The 21,224-nt window shown below is 52.2% G+C and overlaps 1 protein-coding gene across 2 annotated transcripts; it reads right to left on the bottom strand.

Annotated features, from left to right (window-relative positions):
* Positions 1–10,078: 10,078 nt before the first annotated feature.
* On the bottom strand, positions 10,079–20,809 carry TAP2 (transporter 2, ATP binding cassette subfamily B member). Of its 2 annotated transcripts, none has more exons than XM_036414658.2 (12): positions 20,655–20,809; positions 19,845–20,344; positions 19,650–19,764; positions 17,528–17,658; positions 17,134–17,339; positions 13,125–13,322; positions 12,875–13,003; positions 11,909–12,097; positions 11,616–11,789; positions 11,288–11,447; positions 10,953–11,089; positions 10,079–10,729 (listed from the first exon to the last, which is right to left on the bottom strand). In XM_036414658.2, exons 2-12 carry the CDS (start codon positions 20,335–20,337, stop codon positions 10,526–10,528), a joined length of 2,136 nt encoding a protein of 711 aa, XP_036270551.1. In that variant the 5' UTR covers positions 20,338–20,344; positions 20,655–20,809; the 3' UTR covers positions 10,079–10,525. The 2 variants fall into 2 exon arrangements, with proteins under 2 accessions (XP_036270551.1, XP_045428754.1); XM_045572798.1 differs by having other exon boundaries at positions 19,845–20,348; positions 20,655–20,793.
* Positions 20,810–21,224: the final 415 nt, after the last annotated feature.

Below are 21,224 nucleotides of genomic sequence, written 5' to 3'. Positions count from 1 at the left end.
GCGGCAGTTTAGGTGTGTGGGAAATGGGCTGGGAGAGAAAGAAAAAGCATTCCACATGGTCGGTGGTCCCAGGACTGGGAGGTTGTTTTCATGTATCCTGGTGTCCTCGTTTAGCACTGTGTCCGGTCTGGCCTGGCCAGCGGGTCTCCCTTCCTATTGGGTGATTGACATTGTTAATTGAGAAGAAAGCATGCAGCCCCACTGTCTTGGCTCAGTGGTTGAGCATTGATCTATGAACCAGGAGGTCAGAGTTTGATACGCCAGCAAGGCACATGCCCAGGTTGCAGGCTCCATCCCTGTAGGGGTGTGCAGGAGGCAGCCGATCAATGGTTCTCTCTCATTATTGATGTTTCTATCTCTCTCTCCCTTTCCCTTCCTCTCTTAAACCAATAAAAAATATATTTTAAAAAGAAGAAGAAGAAGAAGCATATACTTTAAGAGGAGTTAGTGAAGGGATTATCAGAGGAAAAAATAGAAGAGATTGGGAATAACCTGCAGGCGTCTTCAAACTACAGCCCGCGGGCCACATGCGGCCCGCAGAGGAGTCTGATCCGGCCCGCCAGGTTTTTTGAGCAGTGAGCACAGCCGAGGTGTTACAGTAGGAATTAGTAGTTCATATAGTCCGGCCCTCCAGCTCTCTGAGGGACCGTGATCTGGCCCCCACTTTAAAAAGTTTGAGGACGCCTGATAGAGAATATGATTTCCCCTAAACTAAACAGGACTACAAGAAGGGAGGGGGCTTGAAGAGAGGATTCTCAAGAGAATAAAATGGTGCAAAAAGGACAAAAGATAAGAAAGCATTATTGTATTTTATAACCAGTGGGGCACCAATAGATTCAATGGGATATAGAGTGTTAAAGGTCAAAGCTATACCTCAAAAGAGTAGAAAGTAAATTAGAAATGAGGAGATGAAGGCAGCAGATATAAACAGTCCTTCACACTTTGGAAATGAAAAGAAGATGAGACTCTTGCTTGACAGAAAAGCAACAGCAAATGAAATTACGTTTAAGATAGGAAAGACCTCTACACGTTTCTGAGGCAAGTGGAAGGCATCTGTAGACAGGAGAGGTTGAAGATAAAAAAGAGAAGAAGGGAGAAATTTCCCCAAAATGCTGAATGGCACCCAGGAATGAGCGAGATTATCATTCTTGGAAACAAAAAAGGGATGTATCTTCAGATACAGAATTGAAAACAGGAAGAGCTGGGATGAGAAGGAGGGGAGAGGGGGGGCTCCAGTCCTATGACTTCAATGAACTCAGTTTACAATAAGGCAGGTCTTCTGCTGAAAGGAGCTGCAAGAAAATACATCTGATAACTGAGGAGAGCAAGGCTCCCTTTTTACCAAGTGATGTCTGTGCATTATCACATAGTCAGCACAGAGCCACCTGTGCTCCGTGTTAAGGGCTGCACAGGGGTGGCACAGCCTAGTTCCTTGTCCTCCAGAAACAGGTAACCTGGGGGCAGTGACAGGGAAACAACTCACCGTGACGTCAGGAAGAAAGAAACTAACTGTGTAACGTCTGAGCACACAGACAGTAATTCTAACTTAGTCTAGAAAGTGGTCATGATAAAGTTGATATTTGATACAATTGGCATAACAAACAGAATTTTATAATTCAAAATACCCTGTACATGTGGACAACAGAGATGAAATAAACAGAACAACAACAACAAAAAAAGTTTACCTGGAATCCCTTCAAATTTCTTTCTTTTTTTTAACTTTTTTATTGAATTTATTGAGGTGGCATTGGCTAATAGAATTATTTAGATTTCAGGTGTACAGTTCTATAACGCATTATCTGTGTATTGTGTGTTCATCATACCAAGTAAAAGTTACTTATTATCCACAATAAATAAACATATGCACACTACTTCCTTGAATGGGAGAAAATACAATCGAATTTATCCTCACTTCCCTAAAGGACTCGGGCGTTGATGGTTATGTAAGGTAGGGTTATGATGGTAGCCAGGAGACCCAGGAATAACTGAGTCATGCCTTCCTACATATGCTGGGATGCCGTTGGGAAAGGCGTACTTAAATCTAGTAATAGCAAGTTGTAAATCAAAGGTACACCCTATTATTAGCTGGTCAAATCCCCAACACCCAATAGACAGTTTATGGTAAGCTTTTCTGAAGCATGAGACCCCAAGCAAAGTCTCATATTCCCTTTAAGTCCCACTGTACCACTAGCCAACTATAAATCCTGAAGGATTAAGAATGTCCAGCCAAAACCGGTTTGGCTCAGTGGTAGAGCGTCGGTCTGCCGACTGAAAGGTCCCGGGTTTGATTTCGGTCAAGGGCATGTACATTGGTTGCAGGCACATCCCCTGTAGGGGTTGTGCAGGAGACAGCTGGTCGATGTTTCTCTCTCATCGTTTCTAGCTCTCTATCTCTCTCCCTTCCTCTCTGTAAAAAATCAATGAAATATATTAAAAAAAAAAAAAAAAAAAAAAAAAAAAAAGAATGTCCAAACAGCCCTTTCCAGTATTGCTCAGTCATTAGAGCATCATCCCACACACCAAAGGGTCACAGGTTTGCTTCCTAGTCAAGGGCATGTACCTGAATTTCAGTTTCCCTCCTCGCCCTCAATCTCAGCACATGTGGGAGACAACCAGTGGATGTGTCTCTCTCTCTCATCCATGTTTCTCTCTCTTTCTCTCTCTTCTACTCTCTCTGAAAAGCAATGAAAAATATATTCTCAGGTGAGAATTAACACAAAAACAAAAAGAACATCCAAGTAGATGATTGAGTCACAAAAAGACTATGTCCAAGACGACAGAAATAGGATTCAGAGAAAAGAGGCAAAATGCAGCTGTGTAACCTTTTAATGTATTGTGATACACTTCCACACTCACTCTTACTAAGCATGCCCTGCCCAGGAATCTCACCAATCAGAATAATTTCTTCTCTTGTAGATCATGACAGATAAGAAAAAGATGGGGAGGTGTGGAAAACATCACCAGTTTTCACCAGCTTCCTCTACTTCTTCAACACATGGGGAACTATACCTCCTAGCCTCCTGGGACTCTGTGACTAGTTCTAGCCAAAGGTTAGTGGATAAAAGATTCTTGGTCAAAAAATTTAACTACCATTGCACGATTCTTCTCTTCCCATCCCAAGTCAACCAAGACAGCCTTGTATTGAAATGTGGAATCCTACCTAATAAAAGAGTGATATGCAAATTAACCATCACTCCGTTACACTAACAAACCATGCCCACCAGCCACACCCACCAGCCTATCAGAGCGAGTATGCAAATAAACCCAACAAAGATGGCTACAGCCACAGAGAGCAGGAGAGAGGCTTGGGTTTCCCAGGCAACAGAGGAAGCCAAGCTTTCCACCTGCCCTTGCCAACCTAAACCTCACTCAAGGCTACGAAGTTTCAATTATAGAAGGTTATTCAATTATAGAAGGTAAACAAATCCAAACAGAAATGGCTGCAGTCACAAAGTGAGCAGGGGGCTGGCTCTGCTCTAGGCTACAAAGTTTCAATTGTAGAAGGTAAAAAAATTCCAGATACCAGGGCCTTCACCAGCCTGAAAACCACCACAGGCCCCCCAGGCTGTCCCATGCCCCAAGGGAATCCCCACCCTGATCCAGGACATTCTTCAGGGCAAACTACAGTAGCTGGCCCCCACCGGTGCACCAGGCCCCTATCCTGTCTAATAAAACAGTAATATGCACATTAACCATCACTCCAACACATAATAGCTGCCCCCATGCAGTCAAAGATGGCTGCCCCCATGTGGACACAAGATGGCCACCACAAGATGGCCAGCAGGGGAGGGCAGTTGGGAGGGACCAGGCCTGCAAGGAATGGCAGTTGGAGGTGATCAACCTTGCAGGGGAGGGGAGTTAGAGGTGACCAGGCCAGCAGAGGAGGGAAGTTGGGGACAAACAGGCTGGCAGGGGAGCAGTTAGACATTAATCAGGCTGGCATGGGAGTGGTTAGGGGGTGATCAGGCTGGCAGGCTGGCAAGCAGTTGGGAGCCAGCAGTCCTGAATTGTGAGAAGGATGATCCCTCTAGGGTCCCATATTGGAAAGGGTGCAGGCTGGGCTGAGGGCCACCACCAACCCTTCCCACACACACACACACACAGAATTTCATGCACCGGGCCTCTAGTCAGAATATAAAAGTGGTATAGTGAGCTGAATTACCCAAAGCTACAACAGATGCTGTATGAATGGGAGATAATTTTTGCTTAATTAAGGCGCTGGGGGTTGTTTGTTACCACAGCCTGGCCTAACATGACCTAATAAAGGACAGGAATAAGAATGGTGACTGCCCCTACCATATCCCTCAGATAGATTTGATTGGTCATGAATGAAGTCTGACCACAGGCCAGAAAAAGGTAGATGCTGTGGGTGCTTCTAGGGGTAGATGTGTGCTGCCCTATTTGTGAGGCCGTGTGTGAAGCCAAGCTGAGGGAAAGGCGACAGAGGAGCTCAAGCCACTGAGTTTGACCCTCCTCCCTTCTTCCTCCCCACACCTGCTTTAGTCTTTCCTGTTATCTTAGCTCATTTGGCCGTGGAGAGAAACATTTGACTTGGGGCTGCGTGAATGAGGTTATCAGAAGCAGTAAAAGCCTGAGAGGGAAAATTAGGCATTAAGTCTACACCTTTTCTCTCCCTGCAGGTAGTACCTTGGCTGGGCTTCTGCAGCTGCTCTCAGAGATGAAAGAGACAGGAGGAGAGGAGAAAGGATGGGGCCAGAGAACTGAGATCAAATGGAAGCTTGTATTTGGATTTAGAGGGAAGAGAAGGAGTTGTCACATGTCAGATGGGGGTGGGGGGGTCAGGGGGAGTTGGAGGACATAGAAGTTGACTCAGCAAGTTAGGAGGCCTGCTCTTTTTTCCTTCTGGGTGAATGTTTCCAAGGCCCATAAGCACTAAGCTTGGACCTGCCTACATCATAATAACTAATATTTGTTGCTTGCTCATTATTGGTCAGTTTTCTAAACACTATATGAAAGACAGACAGGAAGACAGGGAATCATTCCAACAACCATTCACAGTAGACTCTACTATGAACCCCATTTTACAGATGAAGTAACGAAAGGATGAACCAAAGGTCACATGCCTAGCAAGTCCAGAGGCCGTGCTCATTCCATCACACTGCATTTCGTACTTGGGAAGCTCTATTTGTAAACCTGAGCGTCTCGGCAATGATAAGGTGCTCAAGGGGGGAAATAACAAGAATGTTATTATAACCCTTGGTGTTAGACAGAGCTCCATCACATCCTGTCTCACAGAAGGAAGCCGGTGGGGAGCGGGAAGGGGCAGAGCTGTCTGCAGGAACTAAGATGAGAAAGCAATGCCAGCCTGGGAGGCCCCTTGCCAACAGCCTCAGATACATGTTGAGTAAATTAAATGTATCTGATTGGTCCAGTTCGAAGCTTTGTTGAGTCATTTCCCATTCTTGGTGTCAATGTCTACAGGGGAGGATGTGGGCTCCCAGGCTTATCAGAGAGACTGTAGAGCTCTGGGAGGCAGCCAGCAAAGGGAGAGGTTGCAGCCTGCTTCCTTCCTCCCACATTGTGTTCCTGTTCTCCTTGTATAAGCTTGGAAACAAGGAATTTCAATCTTCTCATCCTGTCTGACTTCAGCCAAGAGCCCTCCCTAACATAGACAGGCTTTCCTGTGCTGTTTTGCTCCAGCTCATAATTTGCATCTCTTTCTCTTTTTCGCCCCATTCTCTAGGGGGTGAGAAAAGTTGGTGACAACAAATAATTCTCCCTATTACCTAACCCAATCACCCCTTCAATTGCTATTTAGATGACTTTAAATTTGAAATATACTGTTCATTTAAATTCATGTTCCTCTTTCTACACCCTCCTATCACCAGAAACATAAGCTGACTTGGAGAAGTTAGAAAAGTATTCTGAGATGCTAGACAGCGAGTTAAAACATATTTTTAGAGAACACCATGTGAAAGGGTTATACGAGGCTAAAGACATTGCCAGCTCAAAACATGTAACTCTCCCTCGGTGGTGATCGAAGTCCCTAGCCAGAGGGGGCTGTCACCTGAGGGGAAGGTAAGAAGGAAAGAATATAAAAAGCAATGGAAATTGGTGGAATTTGGGGTGTCTGGAGCAAACTCATGATCTCACCCAGAGAATCCGTTGGTAGCTGAGGAACTAAAGGTCTGGACTCCAATCAGCAATCACTCCTTTGCTGTGCTGTCTGGTGAGTGGTTCCTGTCTGATTGAGTGACACCTTTCTCCTAGGATGGCTTTGTCTATCACCGCATCCTGGGAAAGTGAGTGTTTGTGGTCCTTCGTTGTCCTAATTTGTTCATTTGAACTCGTTGTTCCTAGAAAAGAGCCACTGAAATTATACAGTATTTTGAACTTCAGAAAGGTTTTCTAGAACAAACACAACTTGGTCTTGATGTTTTTGGTTTTTGTTTTTCATTTTTTGGGTTTTTTTTAATCTGTATTAGATTCTGTTTGCAATATTTTTAGCACTTTTGCATAAATATTAATAAGTAAATTCATCTGTAACCTTTTTGTGCATTATCACAGTTTAACTTTTATATTATACTTACTTCATGAAAATAATGCTTTTTTTTTCCTCTTTAAAGACTTTATTACAGTCCCCTAAATATCTGGGCTTTAGGCTTTCCTAGGGATAACTCTTTTACAATCTTCTCTATTTCTCCTATGGAAGTTATTTTATATAAATTTCTTTGGGTATGTTATATGTTTCGAGATAATTATTCATTTAATCCATAAAATTGAACAAAGTGGTCTTTTTATACAATATTTTTCCTATGTTCCTATATTAATTTTGTCATCTCTCATTTTCTCTACTTGCAACATCTTTACTGTTTTTCATGATTAGATTTATCTTAAGGGGAAAAATTTTAAGTTTGAATTAAGGTGTTCCACTGATCTGTAGGTGGGCCCCACAATCACCAGACCTCAATCCAATTGAGCATTTGTGGGATGAAGTTAAAGAGCCATCAGGCAGCTGGTTCCACAACCATCCAATCTCACAGACTGGACAGTGCTATTCATCAGGCATGGTGTTAGATTCCTCACATCACCTTTCAACATCTCCTGGAGTCAATGCCAAGAAGAATCTCTGCAGCATTGAAGGCAAAAGGTGGCCCAAGGAAGTACTGATGGGGTGGTCATAATAATCTAGCCACCCAGTATATGTATATATATTATGCTAAGTGTCCCTCCACCCATCTGACAGGTTGCTATGATGCCAGACTGAGAGACCACACCTGCTGAAGGGGACCCCAGTCACTCCACAGACACTGGGGAGGGACTGCAGGAGGTTGGCTTCAGGGCATGTCCAGCCCATCTCACCCAGTCCCACCCCGCCAGCCACCTTCTAATTAATTTGCTTTCAATGTGCGCGAATCCATTCATTGAATCACTAGTAATCTATCTACACTAATAAAAGAGAAATGTGCAAATTGACTGTACCTTCGCGATGCCCACCAGCCAATCAGGACTGGGTATGCAAATTAACCCAACAAATATGGTGTTTTAATTTGCATATGCAGGCACAAGGTGGCCAGATGGGGCAGGATGCCTGCTATGAGGGAGGGAGGGGAAGAGGAGAGAGACAGAGAGAGCTACAGGAGGGTGCTCTGGCCAGAAGCAAAGACTTGCAAAGGCTTTGGGGTGGCCAGGAGTGAAGCCAAGGGAAGGAAGGCCTATTCTTGCACGAATCTTTGTGCAACAGCTTCTAGTATATGTAAGCCTAAGTGACAGTTCAACTGGTAGACTTGACATGCACTGACCACCAGGGGGCAGACGCTCAATGCACATTCATGGAAACATGAAACTGATGAATCTCAGAGGGAAGTAGAGAAAGGGGAGAGTGGGAAGAGATTAACCAAAGGTCTAATATGCATAGTAGAGGCCAGGTGCATATATTTGTGCACTGGTGGTGTCCCTCAGCCTGGCCTGCAGGGATTGGGTCAAAACCAGCAGTCAGTCTGACATCTCCTGAGGAGTCCCAGATTTCGAGAGGGCACAGGCCAGGCCAAAAGACTCCATCGGTGCATGAATCCGTGCAACAGGCCTCTAGTTAATAAATAATAATACAAGAATACTTTGTGTTTTGTGTACTCTCAACTGTAAACCTACTTTCGTCCCACCTTGTATTTGTAATGTATTTGCAATTTAGGGAGTTGTTATAGGTAAAACTAGGGAGAAAGACTCACGTATGCTTATTAAGTTTCTCTGTAAGGATAAGCATAGAGCTCCAAGCAGGGATTGACAAACCATGGGGAGGAATGGGAGTGGGGCTTTCCTCTGTGCACCGTTTTGTGCCTTTGATTTTAAACCGCATCAACAAATTGCCTATTCAATACATTGTATCTTAAAAAAAAAAAAAAAGAAAGAAAGAAAGAAAAGAATAGCGGGAGGGAAAGTGGGTGCAGGAAGTATAAGCAACAGCTCTAGATGAGTCTGTTGTAAAACTAGCAGAGGCCACCTCTTCCTAGCTCTGTGGCCAGGAAGTCAGTACATGAGTCCAATTCTCTTGGATTTGGGGGTTGCAATACCTGCCATTTAGAATTACCTTGAAGATAAAATAAGAATATATATCAGGCACAGCACAGCAGTAGCATTCAGGAAGGACTCGATAAATGATTATTATTGTTATTGAATTACTTATAATTCATGAGTCCATAAAACTCTGTTGGAAACTCAGGGTTTTCCCAGAACCACTAGATGGCATCAGACTCAAATAAAGGGGCACTCCTTTCTCTTGCTGAACACCCAAAACCGGGGAGATGTTTGTTTTCCTTATTCCCTAGTCCTTTCCCTCACATCCCACAACTCCACGCTTCTCTGCATTCACCACTCGGCTGGGGCACAAGGGGCTTGAAGTTCAATGCTGACCAGGGCGGGGGAGGTAGCGGCTGCTCTGGGCTCCTAAAGTTCCCTCTTTCCTTTTATATCTTCCTTTGTAGCGAGTGAAACATGACTGAGTGGGAAGGATACTGAAGGTCAGCGACAAGAAGGGAAATCACATGGTGTTGGGGCTGGCAGGGTGAATGAAGAGAATAGAACTCTGGGACAAGCAGGACTCCCTGTGGTTGCTAAACAGGCCACACCTGTAGGGTTTGTCTGTCAAGACCGACCGCCTTGACTGCCGGGGAACATTCTCCTGTGTCCCTGACAGGTGTACCTGGGAGTTTGTCCTGAGATAATTGGGGACACCTTAGGCCCCACGGCCTGCTGCAGCTCCCTGCACTGGCATCGGCGCCTGACTCTTCCTCCGGCTGTCGCTGCAGAGCCCTGGTTTCAAGCTGCTTTCCTTTCTGGGTTTAAAGTATCGAGTCTGTGGGTGCAGTTGTAGTGAGGATACCACAGAATTTTAACAGATCTTCTTCATGAGCGCTGGTTTCCACAGGCTGGGAGGTCCGGGAATTACGATTCCCATGTGTAAGTGCAGGAAGAACTTTTTTTTTTCGGGGGGGGGGGGGGGGGAGGCTGGCCTGCGTCTCTCCAAAGCCGTGTTTCACCCTCATGATCTGCGAGCCCGAGCTGTGGCGCTGTGAGCGGGCCGCCAGCTCTTCCACCCGCTGCCGCTGCCCAGTTCCAGGCAGAACAGAACTCACAGCAGCAGCCCTGGCCCGCCCACTGCCAGCTGGAAAGTACCTGCCGTTTCTGAGAATGTGAAAGCTTCTGCTTCCTAGAATCGGAGCCTTCACCGGCAGCCCCTCCCTGCAGCCGGACATGTGTACAGCTCTGCTTTCATTGGCTGGTCCCCGGAGGAGGACCGGGAATGAGGACAGTGGGAGAAGAGATGTATTCACATACCAACAGGCACGTAGTTTTGCCTGCAATGAAGGGAGCCCTGTGCCAAGTAGTGGGAAAGAGCTTATTGTGATTCGTGGCCTAGTGTGGGAGTCAGGCCTGGATTCAAACCCCGGCTCCACTGTGCACTCTTGGGGAAGTTATTTAATCTCTTTGAGACTCGGTTTCTTCATCTATAAAACGGGGATAATACCCACCTCATAGGATTGAGAATAAGGACTCAAAATGGTAACACAGGAAAAACACTCGGCACAGTTCCTATTCGCATTAAACATATAAACAGCAGTTATTATCCGTTTTTATTAACGTTGTTAATTATGGCACTGAGCTCTGCCCCTCCGGGTGCTGGTGGGAATGGGGAAGGACTGGGGACTATGTCTGTCCGTGTGGCTGGCACGGCTCTCAAACAGACAAAGCACCAGCAGGAGGCGGAAACGCAGCGACGGTCACCTCTGGGAGGTGGAGCAGGTCAGCCCTACTTCTCTGTGTGAGTGTGTGCTGCTTAGATCCCAAGGAACGTATTTAAAATACATTGATTCTGCACAGTACCCGGCTGCAGCAGGCACTGCGCTGCTCTTCAAGGAAATAAGGTCGCTGGGCAGACAGTAGCCCCCTCCGCAAAGGCACGTGTGGGTCCAAATCTGCATCAAGGAGCTACGGCTGCAGGGAGGTGCAGCCCGGGAGGCTCAGAGCGCGCTGCTCCTCCGAAGGCCGCGGGGGCCAGTGGCGGGCCTCAGTCCTCCAAGCCCTCCAAGCCCTCCAAGCCCTCCAGCTGCTGCGCCAGGCGGGAGTAGAGGTCCTGGCCCGCCCGGAGCTGCTCGGGCTCCAGCAGCTGCCCCTGCCGCAGCACCAGGACCTGGTCGGCGCGCTGCACCGTCTGCAGCCTGTGCGCGATCACCAGCACCGTGCGGTCCTTGCGGCAGCGCCAGTCCTGCAGCTGCATGGGGTCCCAGCCTCAGGAGAGCGCCGCACCCCGGCGCGCCCCTGCGGTTTAGGGTCCCGAAGGCGAGAAAGCCAAGGGGCAGGAGAGGGGCCCACAAAGGCCGCACTGCCCCCTCGGCCGCAGCAGCCCCCGCGGGACTGCCCCACAGCACCAAGCTTCATGCCCCCCTCTCCCCCCCCCCCCGCCTTCTCATGCCCGCAGGCCCGCCCGCACTCACCGCCTGTTCGCACTCCACGTCCAGGGCGCTGGTGGCTTCGTCCAGGATGAGCACGCGAGGGTCCCGCACGAGGGCCCGCGCAATGGCCAGGCGCTGCTTCTGCCCCACGGCCAGCAGGCTGCCCTTCTCCCCTATGTCTGAGGGCCCGGAAACGCCGCCCTCACTTACAGGTACCCCGACCCTCCCTACCCTCCCGCAAGCCGGGCCGCACCGCCGGGAGCCTGGGAAAGGGGGGCGCCGGGGGGCGGGGGGCCCGGGGAGGCCAAGGAGCAGAGCCGGCGCAGCTACAGGGGCGCCGCCCTCACGCACAAAGCAGTCCGCTGGGCAGACGGTACCTGTGTGCAGTCCCTGCGGCAAGTCCCGGATGAACTCCTCCGCCCGGGCCGCGCGGGCCGCCGCCAGCACCTCCTCGTCGCTGCAGCGCTGCAGCCCGTAGGCGATGTTGTCCCGCACGGAGCCCGAGAACAGCACGGGCTCCTGCCCGACCACAGCCACCTGTGCGGGAGCGGCGGCCTGGCACCTGGCGGGTCTCCTCCCCCGGGCGTCCCCCAGGACCGTGCCGTCTGCACCCGCCCCCTTCCCTCCCCCCCCCCCCGCCCCGCCGCCCCACCCCCTACTCCCCCGGCCCCACTCCGCCCCCGGCCCCGCCTTCCTCCCACGCACCTGCCGGTGCAGGTAGCGGTGCTCGTACTGGGCCAGGGGCGCCCCGTCCAGCAGCAGCGCCCCCGCCGTGGGCTGGTACAGGTTCTGCAGCAGCGCCGCCACCGTGCTCTTCCCCGAGCCGTTGGGCCCCACCAGCGCCGTCATCTGGCCGGGGCGCAGGGTGAACGTCAGCCCCTGGGGAGGCAGGAGAGACTGAGGGCCTCTTCCCCTCAGAGGCCGGGCCGCCCCCCTCCTCCCCCCACCTCCCCGCACCTGCGGTCCCGCCCGAGGCCTGGCGGCCAGGGCAGCCGCACCTTGAGCACCGGCTGGTCGGGGCGGTGCGGGTAGGCGAAGCTCACATCCCGGAATTCCACCAGGCCGCGCACCGCGGGCGGCTCCAGCACGCCGGGCGGAGGCAGGTTCGGCCGCCGGTCCAGGTAGCGGAACACCTTCTCGGCGGCGCCCACGTTGCTCAGCATGTCCCCGCACATGTACACCAGGGTCTGGGAGACAGGAGGGAGGGTCAGCCCCCCGAAACCAGCCTCCGCTGCGCATCCGCTCTGCCACGCCCCACACCCCCAGCCACACTCCCCTCGTCCAGGCAAGTGTCCACCTTGAAAGGTGATCTACAAGCCGCGCCAATGCCCCGGTTCCCGCCGGGCCGCTCCCAGTCCCGCTGTGGGTGTGCTGGTGCCCAGACCAGCCCGGGAGGCAGGGCGTGCTTAGAGGGGCCCTGTGCCCACCCGCCTCCGCAGGCCTCCACACACAGAATGCTCAACCAACGTCTGGGGAATTCACAAAATGAAGCCAGGATGAAGTGACGAGCTGTTATTGAAACCCGCTCAGTCCAGGCAAAGAGCCAAACGCTCCTTCTGCCTTTTCTAGTCACACCACACGGCTGGGCACCAAGCAGTGGGGACGTGATGGGATGGCAGAGTCACTGCTTTGCAGGCCCGGGCTGATGCACCACAGCCGAGAGAGAGAGAGAGAGAGAGAGAGAGAGAGAGAGAGAGAGAGAGAGAGAGAGAGAGAGAGAGAGAGAGAGAGAGAGAGAGAGAGAGAACAAGGTGGGCATGAACTGGCCCTTGCTGAAGCGGGTGATGGTACATGCGGGTCATTAAAGTCTGTCCGTGGGGAGGGGAGGGTATGTTTTAAATTCTTCATATCACAATGAGCTGGGATTTTTGTTTTGTATTTTTAAGGAGAACCAATAAATCCCAAGGCCCAGAGGCCAGAGAGAACACAGAGGGACGGAGAGAGCATGCGCGCTGCTGACGCACCTGCACGTGGTGGCCCACGTCCTCCTGGAACAGCAGGAAGGAGAGCAGCCCGCCCCGCGTGAGGTCCCCCGCCAGGATCTGCCGCAGCCCGCAGCTCAGCATCAGCACCTGCATGGCCAAGTGCAGCATCTGGAGGGAGGAGAGAGGCGGCGCTGAGAGACTCCTCCCGTCCCCTCCCACCCAGCCCCGCCCTGGGCGCCCCCTCCCTACCACCACCACACCCAGCCCCGCCCCCAGGCACCCTGCTCACCCTCCGGAAGAGCAGGTAGAGGGCCCTCTCCAGGTCTCGCTGCCACCACAGCTTCCGGCACCGTTCCAGGGCCTCCTCGTAGCGACAGGCCTCGTGCTCCTCAGCCCCAAAGCTGCGCACGGTCTTCAGCCCTCCAACTGCCTCCCGCACCACCTGCCCCGCCTGTGCCACCGCGTCCTGGATCTCCAGAAGCACCGCCTGGGAACGCGGAGGACATGCAGGGGTTCGCAGGCAGAAGGCAGCATCCCAGCCCCGATGTCCCAGTCTACCTAGGAGCACAGCCCTCTTCTTCCCTCTCCCTTACATTTCCCGGGGAAATGCGTGAGGAGGGAGGGGACAAGGGAGCACCCACTCTCGCGCTGGTGAGTGTAGGGGACACTATTTCCCTTCACTTGAGCTCACACACACACACACACACACACACACACACACACACATTGTCTAAACAAGAGGGGCGGGGTCGTTTCCCTAGGAGCTATGGCTACTTCACAGAAGGTGGAGATGTAACTTAACATGAACCACAGACCAACCCCTGGTGCCCTGGCGTGGCTCAGCGGCTGACTGCTGATCTATGAACCAGGAGGTCATGTTCAATACAGGTCAGGGCACATGCCTGAGTTGCAGGCTCCATCCTCAGTAGAGAGCCTGCAGGAGGCTGCCAATCAATGATTCTCTCTCATCGTTTATGTTTTTTCTCTCTCTCTTTCTCTCTCTCTCTCCCTTCTCCTCTGAAATCAATTTTTAAAAAACTTTATTTTTTAATGGACCAAAGACCTACACCTAAGAGCTAAAATTATAAAACTCTTAGAAGAAAACACAGGGAAAGCTCAGGACACAGGATTTGGCAATGGTTTCTTGGATATGACACCAGATGCACAGATAACAAAATAAAAAATAGACAAATTGGACTTCATCAAGATGAAAAACTTTCGTGCAACAAAGGACGCTATCAATAGAGTGGAAAAGAAATGCACAGAACTGGAGAGAACATTTGCTTATCGCTCATGAAAAGATAGAACACAGAATATACAGAGAACTCCTACAACTCAACAATTTAAAAACAACCCACTCTTAAGACATTTCTCCAAAAAAGATATAAAAATGGCCAATAAGCATGTGCTCAACGACACTAATCATTAGGAAAATGCAAATCAAAACCAGTGAGATATCACCTCACAGCCATTGACAGTTATTACTTTTTAATGTATATAAATGCATGTTATTCTACCATTAAAAAAGGAAATCTACCTTTTGTCATAACATGGGCCTTGGTAACATTATGCTAGGTGAGATGTCAGAGAGGGCAAAGACAAAAACTGTATGAGCTCATTTATAAATGGAATCTAAAAAAAACCCAAGTTCAAAGAAAAAAGATCAGATTTATGGTTACCAAAGGCTGGTGTAGAGGGCAGGAAAATTGGATGAAAGTGGTCAAAATTCCAATCATAAGATAAATAAGTGCAAGGAATGTAATTTTATAAAACACAGACGGTAACAAGTGTTGGCCAGGATGTGGAGAAACTGAACCCCTGTGCTTTGCTGGTGAGAACATAGTGCAGTGGCTGGGAAAACAGCACGGTGGCTCTTCAAAACATTAAACATAAGGTTACCATGCAATCCAGCATTCTACCTCTGAGTATATGCCCAAAAGAACTGGAAGCAAGGATGCCAACAGACATTTGTACACTTGTGTTCCTAGCAACACTATTCACAATACCAGTAGCCAAAGGGTGGAAGCAACCCCAGTGTCCATCAACAGATGGCTGGATAAACAGACTGCTGCCTGCACCGATGGAATATTACTCAGCCTTAAAGGAGAAAGACCTCCCGGCCAGCTTGGCTCAGTGGTTGAGCACTGACCTATGAACCGGGAGATCACTATTCCATTCCTGGTCAGGGCACATGCCCGGGTTGCAGACTTAATCCCCAGTGTGGGGTGTGTGACAGGCAGCCAGATCCATGATTCTCTCACATCATTGATGTTTCTATCTCTCTCTCCCTCTTCCTTCCTTTCTGAAATCAATAAAAATATTTTTTTTTAAAAGGAGAAAAATTCTGACACATGCTACCACATGGATGAACCCTGAGGACACTATGCTAAGTGAAGTGAGCCAGTCACAAAAAGACAAACACTGTATGAACCCACTGATAGGATACCTACGTAATCAAACCCACAGACAGAAAGCACATGGTGGCTGCCAGGGCCAGGGGGAGGAGGGATGGGGATTTATTGTTTAATGGGTTGGACAGGCCAGTGAGACAGGCCAGTAAGCCAGGTCAAGTGGGATGGGGAAACTGAGGCAGGGAGCTAGACACACTGCAGAGCAATGTACAGCAGATGCAGAAGGTCTCCTCCCTAGAGACAGCATCTAGGCCTCAGCTGTGTTTCAGCCTCGGGCTCACAAAGCCAGGCCCAGCTGCGATGCCTGATGACTCCCTGCCCGGACACTGACCAATTGGTGGAGACCATGGCCCTGACGGAGCCCACCTAGAAAACTGATGAGTATTCTGTTGAACACACCCCCCAAAAACCGGAGACCTCCCCTAAGATTCCTTCCTGTGAGAAGATAAAGCCTCAAGACAAAGGACCCAGGTGGGCTCTCCCTCTGGGGAGCAGCCGGCCATACTCTTTCCCCTCTTCTCCCCCCACTCCCCTCCCCCACAGGCGTGCATCTCCTAAACCCTAAAGGGCCCCACAAGGCTTGCAACCAGGGAGCAATGGGCAGCTAAGCCTGAACTGCCCCCAAGGCCCCCTTGTCTCTGACGCCCTGAGAGCTAGGGCGGCCCAGACGGGGCTCTCCTGTAGCTTCTTCTAGGCTAGGCCCTTCATGTTTTATGCCCGCAGCTCTAATACATGTTCCCTCACACTGTGGAGATCTGGCTCCTGGGTAAGTGGTGGGCCAGCCGCCTGGGAACAGGTGTGTGTGTAATGGACTTTGTGCCTGGAGCCTTTGTAGGGGTGTCGAACTCAATCAGAGAAGGGGCCAAAATCTAAAATCCAGCCTAAATCGTGGGCCGAATGGTTTACTGAACAGTCATAAACTGTCATTGTGATGGAAACGCAGCGGAGTGCAGTGATGACAGCGCGGTGCAGGCCACATTGCAAGGCCTGGCGGGACGGATTTGGCCCGCGGGCCTTGTGTTTGACACATGTGCCTCACAGCGACCTGGACTCACATTGTAAAACGTTTCCTGCATGAAGGCAAGAACCCATACACTGCTGGCCAGTCTCCAGCAGACCTGCTCGGGGCCAGGTCCCCTTTCTGGTAACGGTGGTACAACAGTGTGAATGTGTTTAATGCCACCGAAATGGCATTTTTTAAAAACATATTTCAATATTGGTTTCAGAGAGGAAGGGAGAAGGAGAGAGAGATAGAAACATCAATGATGAGAGAGAATCATTGATCGGCTGCCTCCTGCACACCCCCTACTGGGGATGGAGCCCACAACCCAGCCATGTGCCCTTGGCCAGAATCGAATCGAACCTGGGACCCTTCAGTCTGCAGGCTCACGCTCTATCCACTGAGCCAAACTGGCTAGGGCTGAAATGGCATTTTAAAATGGTGAGAAATGGTAATTTTCTATGTTACACACATTTCCCACAATTTTTGTAGAAGAGAGAGATGGGGCTAACATGACCACACACTCTACCTGCTCCACACTCTTGCTGATTACAAGGGGAAAGCTCTGCCTAAACCTTCAAGGCAGCAGTTTTAATCTTTTGTGGGGAAGTTACGTGCACACTCGGCTGAGAACCTGATGGAAATTACCCTCTCCTCAGAAAAATGTGCCTTCCCTCCATCCTTCTCTCTCTCCTCCACCTCCCCCCACACACACTCATACTCTCTCTCTCTCTCTCTCTCTCTCACACACACACACACACACACACACGCACACACACACACATATAGTCCCAGGGGTCATGGATCTTCCGAAGCTGTCAGAACTGCTGCCCTGAGGGCTGAGGAGAGACCTCTAGGACTGGTTCTTCCCTAACCGCCACGCATACCTGATGGCGGCCATTGTACACCTTTTCAGCCGCCATTGTGAGAGGCATCTCGAACAGAGACAGGAGGGTGAGTCGAGGCGACAGGTTGAGCATGAAGCTGTACAGTCCCAGCACTTTCACCAGGCTCCGCAGGAGCACGTTGGCATTAAGAGGAAGCCAGGAGCTCATCAGTTTGGTATCCGAGTTCAGCCGTGAGTTCAGCTCCCCTGGGAGGACAGAGCAGGTGAGGGAGCCCCGTGCAATGTAGACCCAGAAACTGCCCCTGCCCCTCCCCCTGACACAGCCCCTCCTCTGAGCACCTCCTCCACGTGCAGGCCAGGGGGCAGGCTGTGTGCAGTGGGGGGAAAGCCCTCCAGGCCCTAGCTGTCTTAGTCTCCTGGACTCCAGGCCCCACCTGTCTTAGTCTCCTGGAAGAAACTCAGGTCCTGGTGCAGAAGGGAGGAGAAGAGCTGCTCCCGGACCCGCAAGTTGATCCTGGACATGGTGAAGAGGAAGCAGCCTCCTCGGCAGCCAGCAGACAGCGAGCTGTGGGGTCAGGAGGGATGGGACGGGGAAGGGGACCGAGAAAAAGGGAAGGAATGAGTGAGGGAAACAAAGGAGAAAGCACAGAATGACAAGAAATGCAAAGTTGGGGGAAGTATACCAGGACAGGCAGGAGAGAAATGAACCAGACAAGGACAGTGGCAAAAGGGGCAGAAATAAGCAGAGGACAGGAAGGGGGGGAGGGGAAGGCATGGTGAGCAATACTGCAGAACCAAATCCTAACTCATACAAATTCACCAGTATTGATGCCAGACACAAGGGAAGAACACAATAGAAGTGAGGAGATGTTGTAAATAGAGATCAGCTGTGACTGCCCCGCTATCCCTGCAGGCTTCCCCTCCGGCTCAGTCTCCTTTCCCCCCACCCAAAGTCCTTCCTCCTCGCCCTGGTACTTACTTCTCTGAGGGAACCACCCTCCCAAGCCCCTCGCCCATCTTGTTGTTCCCCACTCTACAGGCCCTGGAGTTGGACAACTCCTCTTGGACCAACCAGATATCCTAAATAATAAAAGGCTAAAATGCAATTTGTTCTCCAGGAGTTCCACCCACTGGTTTGACTGTTCGCTATGATGCATGTTGACCACCAGGGGGCGGCAAAGAACGAAAGGAGGCCCTGGCCAGCAGCCAGAAACCTCCCCCCATCCCCATCAGCCCTGCTCACTGCCCAGGCCTAGGAACCCTACCTGTGCGTGAATTTAATGCACCAAGCCTCTAGTTTACAATAAAATGTGAAGGGGAAATGTAAAAGCATGGAAATGGGTGTTTTACAAAATATGGGTTTCTCATACAAATCTATTATATAATAGTACCAGGTTTGGGAGGCTGTTGGGATATAGTCAATCACAAAATGATGAGGGTTTGGACTTTGGCCACAGTGAGGACAGAGAGAAAAGAGCCACAGAGAAACACTGTGAAAGCAGAAAACGACATGGCTGGCTCTGAGCATGAGGAAGGCATCCCTGACGCTGATGCTGGACCCCAGGGGACTGATGCTCTCAGGAAGGGGAACAAGCCCAGGAGGGAGGGTGAAGCACCCGGGTATGTGGAGTGGGAGGTGAGAGTGGGCTATCCGGGCCAAGGGTCAAGGGGGCACCTGGGTTACAAGGCTGGAGCTGGGCACGGAGGTGTGGATCTTGGAGTCACCTACAGAGAGGAACTGAGTCAGCTCAGTGGGAAGAATGTCCTTCAAGATGGAAGGCCTGAGTGAGGAGGGGAGCCCCTGTGTAAGGTCCGGAGGAGGAAGTCTCCAGAGTGGCCTGGGAAGGGGGAAGGGGGTCATGAAAGCTAACTGGAGAAAGAGATCCACAGTGAGAGATGGCTCCAGGCCCACGTGCTTCAGAAGCTAAGAAAATTGGTGACCGGTTTTTTTTTAAAGTTTGTTTAAAAATAAAAACCACTTTCGAGAAATCGGTTTCAGCAAAAATGAAATGAAGACATAATGGTTTCTGGGGCTGCCGGGTGCGAGGGTGAGGAGAGTGAGCAACTCGTTCACCTGTGTGCCTCGCCCACCTGGTCCTCGCCCCGCCCTCGGCGGGCAGTGGGTGGTGGCAGCCGATTCCTGGGTGTGTCTGAGAGGGAAAAGCAATGAGACAGTAAAGGTGGGGACAGAAGAGCGACAGGGCAGGGTAAGCTCTTCAGAGTCAGAGAGAGAAACACCCGCCCTGACAAGAGGGTGACTTTGGAGACCAGCCTGAGGCGGGCGGGAGAAGACCAAGGAGAAGGGGTATTCCGTGGAGATGAAAAAGCCGAGGAGCACTGAGCCTCCGCACTTCGCACCGCCTGCGCTCTCTGCACTGTGATCATGTACCATGTATGAACTTTGAGGATGGTGGGCAGCAACGGCGAGTGGCGGGGTGAGCGGACGCAGGAAGCAGAAAGGCGGCTCCGTAAGCGCGCCCAGGCCTCCGCTTCAGTGCCAGCTGGGACTGCGACGGCCCGTGGGCTTCGCGCAGGGGCCCACCGCCCACCACCTACCTCCCCAGGGAGAAGAGACACATGAAGAAGATGGCGCTGGCGAAGGCTTCGGGGTCAAAATCGCCTCCCAGGATGTCGATCACCCGGCCAGAGTAATAGGGGATCAGCATCTCCCCTGCAGCCAGGAGGGTGAGTCAGGGCGGGCAGGTGCCAGGGCCTTTCCCGCCGCGTCCCCAGCGCCTCCCCCTGGCTCACCCAGCACGGCGACCACGAGGAAGAAGAAGGCGGCGGCGAGTAAGGGCAGGTCCGGCCTGGAGAGCCTCAGCAGCCGCCACATGAGGGCGTGGCTCTTCTCCGGGCCCTGCTCCCCGCCCGGGGCTCCGGGGGGGCTGAGCACGGCCCACGCCGCCGCGCTGAGCGCCGCGGCCCCGTACCCCGCCAGCAGCCAGCTCCAGGGGGCTGCAGCCACGCTGGCTGGGGGCGCACTCAAGGCCCCCGGGCTCAGCGCCCGCAGGGAGAGGAACAGAGGGGGCGCCAGGCAGAGCGCGGGCAGCAGTGTCCCCGTCGGGCCCAGCAGCCCCCCCAGCTTCAGCAGACTCCACAGACACCCAAGCCGCAGGGTCCCCTCCAGCCACAGCCCCAGCAGCCCCCGGGGGAGCAGAGCATCCAGGGTGCCCTGGAGCAGCCGGAGCACAGCCCAGTCCGCCAGCAGCAGGGAGGCCCAGGGCCTCGGGTCGGGGAGCCGCATGGTTTGCCTGCGCGACGGAGGGCGAGAATTAGGGAGCTGGAGTCCCCGCTCCGCCCGCCCCTCCCTACCCCCACTCCGCCCACCGACCCCGAAAGCTCCCGGGCGCGCGCGCCCGTCGGTGCATCCTCCCCGGACCAAAGGCAGCAGCCTGCCAGGGGAGCAGGGAGCCTGGCCGGGGCCTTCGTCCTTAAAAGCCCCGCGACCCCTGCCCGCCCCGGCACACTCGGGTCCAGGGGGGCAGGAAGCAGGGGCGCAGGGGGCCAGCAGGCTGGGCAGCGTCCCTGGGAGCGCTGCGGGCGCCCCCCGCTCGGACTCACCGGCCTGCGGCTCCGGAGGTCTCCAGGTGAGATTCTGAAGGCTGAGCTCGGAAACCCGCTCCTGCACCTCTGCCTGGCTTCCCTTCGGTCCGCCCTCCCCGCCTCCAGCCCCAGCCCCAGCCCCCAGGATGTCCTCCGCGCTTTTCCTTTCGCTTTCACTTCCTGGCCCGGCACTGCTCTGCGCCTCGCGGCCACCGGGGGGCGCGCGACACCGCAGACGCCGTGCCAGGGCCCCCTTCAGGCCGCACCTGCTGGCCTGGGAGCCTCTCGCCCTTAGCGACTGTTACTCTAACAGAGAACCGTTGCAATTTTTTTAAATTGTCACGAAGTTTAAAAAAAAAAAGCCCTATACTTGGAGAACCACCGGATTGTCTTGCCTCCATGTCTTGCTACCCCAAACTGAAGCCGTTTTGAGAAGTGCCCTCCTCCTTCGCCCAAGCTCCAGTTTGAGGGTCTTGGGGTAAAAACAGCAAGTCCGGAGCGAGAAGCACACAGGGCCTCCCACACAGAAGGCAGCAGCCTCTCAGCTTCCGCGCGTGAGGGACGGACTTGGTTTCCTGGTTTCGTTTG

The sequence above is a fragment of the Pipistrellus kuhlii genome, unplaced genomic scaffold (assembly GCF_014108245.1).
Source record: "Pipistrellus kuhlii isolate mPipKuh1 unplaced genomic scaffold, mPipKuh1.p scaffold_m20_p_5, whole genome shotgun sequence".
NCBI lineage: Eukaryota > Metazoa > Chordata > Mammalia > Chiroptera > Vespertilionidae > Pipistrellus > Pipistrellus kuhlii.
The sequence above is the reverse complement of the archived record's forward strand: the minus strand, read 5'-3'. Positions and strand labels throughout refer to the sequence as shown.

Excerpts from the sequence above, each read along its gene's own strand:
- TAP2 (XM_036414658.2), bottom strand. The coding sequence starts at position 20,337 with ATGCGGCTCCCCGACCCGAGGCCCTGGGCCTCCCTGCTGCTGGCGGAC. Across the intron at positions 13,004-13,124 it reads TCTACCTGCTCTTCCGGAGG|ATGCTGCACTTGGCCATGCA; the intron begins GTGAGCAGGGTG and ends TCCTCCCTCCAG. Across the intron at positions 11,790-11,908 it reads CCGACCAGCCGGTGCTCAAG|GGGCTGACGTTCACCCTGCG; the intron begins GTGCGGCTGCCC and ends CTGCCTCCCCAG.